At 33.5% G+C, this 3,953-nt stretch overlaps 1 protein-coding gene across 1 annotated transcript; it reads left to right on the forward strand.

The window, feature by feature from the left end:
• Positions 1 to 227: 227 nt before the first annotated feature.
• LOC107952866 (protein LIGHT-DEPENDENT SHORT HYPOCOTYLS 3) lies at positions 228 to 2,113 on the forward strand. The gene is made up of 3 exons (XM_016888066.2): positions 228 to 675; positions 776 to 812; positions 895 to 2,113. The coding sequence occupies exon 3, from the start codon at positions 1,069 to 1,071 to the stop codon at positions 1,636 to 1,638; it is 570 nt and encodes a 189-aa protein (XP_016743555.1). The 5' UTR covers positions 228 to 675; positions 776 to 812; positions 895 to 1,068; the 3' UTR covers positions 1,639 to 2,113.
• Positions 2,114 to 3,953: the final 1,840 nt, after the last annotated feature.

The raw sequence follows: 3,953 nt of genomic DNA on the forward strand, positions 1-3,953 counted from the left end.
GGAAAATGGTACTGTGGTGAATGGAGAAGGAACTGTCATTCGAAGCTACAGAGCTCAAGGGAAAAAATCATGCCTTTCCCTTAAATTTTGTCCTTCCAAAACTTTGTTTTAAAGGAAAAAAATTATTTTTTAAATGTCTCCATCTCAACCCATTGCATGCCATTACCCTTTATTGCAATTTAAATTTTCATTTCATTTCATTTTGTTTCATTTCCACAACCCGTAAACCAGAGTTCTCTTCTCTTTCTTAAGAATCAATGTCATCCATAATAATAACAATAATAAAATTCCATTAACAAAGAAATATATATACCTCTCTCCCTTCCATCATTTTTTTACACCACAAATCACTTACTAATATATTTCAGCAACTCAATCTGAGAAAAGACGACCCTCAAAAATCTTCTACTCATATATTTCAGCAACTCAATCTGAGAAAAGACGACCCTCAAAAATCTTCTAGTATTGCTCCAAGCAAAGAAAAACTCAAGAGAGGGGGGGATCATTTCTCTCTCTTTTCCCATCAATCTCATCAGATCATCCACACTTTCTCTCATATCTAACAACTACAAATCATTAAAACTACTATTTCAACTCCAAAATCTTCTTCTGTTTAGCTGCCTAGCTCTCCTCACAAATGGAAATTGTGTCTAATATAAATCAATAGTCGGCAAGGTCTTCCACTCTTCCTTCCTGGTTAAAGCAAAGCACTTCTGTTTTTTTTTTTTTTTTTACTTTGGGTTTTCTTCTTGACGGTGTTGTTTCATATCAACAGTTCTATCTGCCAGAGAAAAGAGTAGAGACTAAATTATGTATGTAAAACTAAGTTTTTTTTTGGTTCCTTGATTCATTTTTTACAGTTTCTTCGTCTTTAATCTCTCCTTTTCTTGTTAGGTCTATGTTACACTGTCTTATGGTCACTGAAAAAGTGTTTTTTATAAAGGAAAGATGAAACCCTAGGTACTTAAGATCTTAAGAAATAAGATCAAACCTACCACAGCGAAGACCAACACATCTTTTTGCTTATATATTTGGAACAAGACCTATTGAAAGCTGTGTTTGGTCTCCATGGATTCAATTCGAGAAACCGATAGCTCCAACTCCGAAAATGTCAGCCTCATCAATGTGAGCAATAACGGTGGCACTTCACTTCCATCCTCGTCTTCTTCTCCAACCGCAAGCCGCTACGAGAACCAAAAGCGCCGTGACTGGAACACCTTTGGTCAGTACCTTAAGAATCATAGGCCCCCACTTTCCCTCTCCAGGTGCAGTGGAGCTCACGTCCTAGAATTCCTTCGCTACCTTGACCAATTGGGCAAAACCAAAGTCCACACTCCAATCTGCCCTTTCTATGGCCACCCAAACCCACCAGCCCCTTGCCCTTGCCCGCTCCGTCAAGCCTGGGGTAGCCTCGATGCTCTCATCGGCCGCCTCCGAGCTGCCTTCGAAGAAAATGGAGGAAAACCTGAAGTAAACCCTTTTGGGGCACGAGCTGTGAGGCTTTACCTTCGTGAAGTTCGTGATTTGCAGTCAAAAGCAAGAGGGATTAGTTATGAGAAGAAGAAGCGTAAGCGACCACCAACTCAACAGATCCCGACTCTACCAATGCCGCCGCCACCACCACCAGGTGCAAGTTAAACTATAAAAAGAAGCGTAAGCGACCACCAGCTCAACAGATCCCGACTCTACCATTGCCGCCACCACCACCACCAGGTGCAAGTTAAACTATATATATGCATCACCAAAACAAAACAAAACAAAACCCCATATGCAAGCTAGCATTTCACTCTATTTAATACTACATATATGGGATAATTTTCTGTACTTTGGCCATAAGGTATCATATTGAGGCATGGGTATATATTTTAGGGTAAATTTTTTTTTTTTTACTTTTTCTATGCTTCCTCTTTGCTGCTAGAGTGGTAAAAACTGGTAATGTCTTTGTGATTTTTGGGGATTCCTTGAAACTACTTTTGATGCAAACAGTGTTAGTATCATCAGTAATGAACTATTAGTAGCACTAGTACTAAAAGAAAAAAGTCATTCAAGAAGTGATTGTACTATCAGTTTGTTGCTTAAATGGAATTGAGAGCATCTAATTGCTCAGTTTTTATGGACCTTCCATATTTTAAATATATAATATATTTATATTTGCAGGTCATCTCTCTGAATCTTTCTCCACTTTAACCCTATTCTCTTAAATTCCATTTCTTTTATTGGAGCTCGAAACAGCTCTACATGAGGTTCATTTCATGTGTCAGATTTGTCTAGCACTATACTTAAATTGTTTTAATGGCTTTGTTGCACTTACAGATGGTAGTTAGTTTCACTCTCTGTTTTATTTCTCTTATTGGCACTTCAATTTTATGCTTGACCATCCGGAATTAATTGATATATTATAAGAACAACATCAAATTAACCATTTAAAGATTGATTTTAAATTGATTACTATTAGATTTTTACCACTATTTAGCATTCTTTTGTTCTCTATTTATTCTATGATTTGAGATTCAGAAGATGGTTAATTAGTAGCCAGCAATGGTTAATTAGTAATTAATACATGTGTGCTGATTCGCCGGCACTAGCTAGCTGCTGGTGCTGTCATTTCAATGTACAAAAATGGATGATGCACCACTAGTGATACGTGTATTACAGTATATTTATATTCTTATATCATAATTAACTGCTTATCTTTCACTTCAGAATCATAGTAAGGACTAGATATTTCTAGAATTTATATTTATATATATGTTTGAGTAGTTTGAATGATTTAATGATTGAATTACACAAATATTGAAATTCTATGTATGATGATATTTATCAATTAAAACAATATATATTGCTATCATTTAAAGAAAACTAACATTCATTGCAGTCAATTCATAATTTGATCCTCGAGGTGAGCATGTTATGGTAAGAACTTAGAATCTTGGTTTATTTATATATATATACAAGATTGATGCTAATTATATTGGATCAACTCATTTGATTTTTTAAGAACTTTAGAACCAATAGTATAGTTTGATGCAATTCAATTTCTTCCTTGAATCTTAAAATTTTCAAATATAATCTTATTTCGATATTATAAGTAAAATATATAATCACATAACTGGAATTAGAAGATATTTCAAAATTTAAGATTTATACTTTTATTATTTTGTATATAAATCAATTAAAAAGTAGATCCATGTTAATTTGTGATTCGCTCAAACATATATACAGAGAATATCTACTTGTTTCAACCAAATTATGCATATTGTACTCTTATCAATATTTACTCCATGCTCCAATTGCATTAAATTTCTTGCGACATGCGTATGTGTGTTTTATATCTTTTGAACTTGTAGAATCATCAATTGGAATTTATTTAATTAATATTATTGATCATTTATATAGTACCATTGAAATGGAGTAAGGCAAGAGTCTACATATAATTTTTCTCCTTGGCACTGGGATTGCCTAATGTTGAAATGAAAGAAACTAATTAATGCCAATTTCCCTTTATATCTTCATCAATGTATACATTTTTGGAAACTTAGGCTGTGCTTGCATTCACCTCTTCTTAGAAACCAAGTTTGCTCCAAATGCAACGGTGAAAAATAGTAAATGGCTTGACAACTTTAAGAATCTTATTTTCTGTGGCTATACTTAGATATAGTTATATTAATGATACTTTCTATTGAAAAGGCATTTTTTCATGCATCTAGAACAACATGCTTCATAATTAACTATGAATAAATATAGTTCAGACACATGGATTAGACAAGATATTTGGGGTCAAGGACGGATCCATAATTTTATTCTAAGGGGTGAAACTTTTAAATTTGAATGATTTTTTAAAGGTAAAAGTGCCAATTCTTCTTCGATAATTTTTTTTCTTATCAAATAAATCAATTTAATATTTTTTAAAATGTACAAATGATTTAACCGTAAAAAAGTTAAAAGAAAAAAAC

Source organism: Gossypium hirsutum, chromosome A07, assembly GCF_007990345.1.
Source record: "Gossypium hirsutum isolate 1008001.06 chromosome A07, Gossypium_hirsutum_v2.1, whole genome shotgun sequence".
Classification (NCBI taxonomy): Eukaryota; Viridiplantae; Streptophyta; class Magnoliopsida; order Malvales; family Malvaceae; genus Gossypium; species Gossypium hirsutum.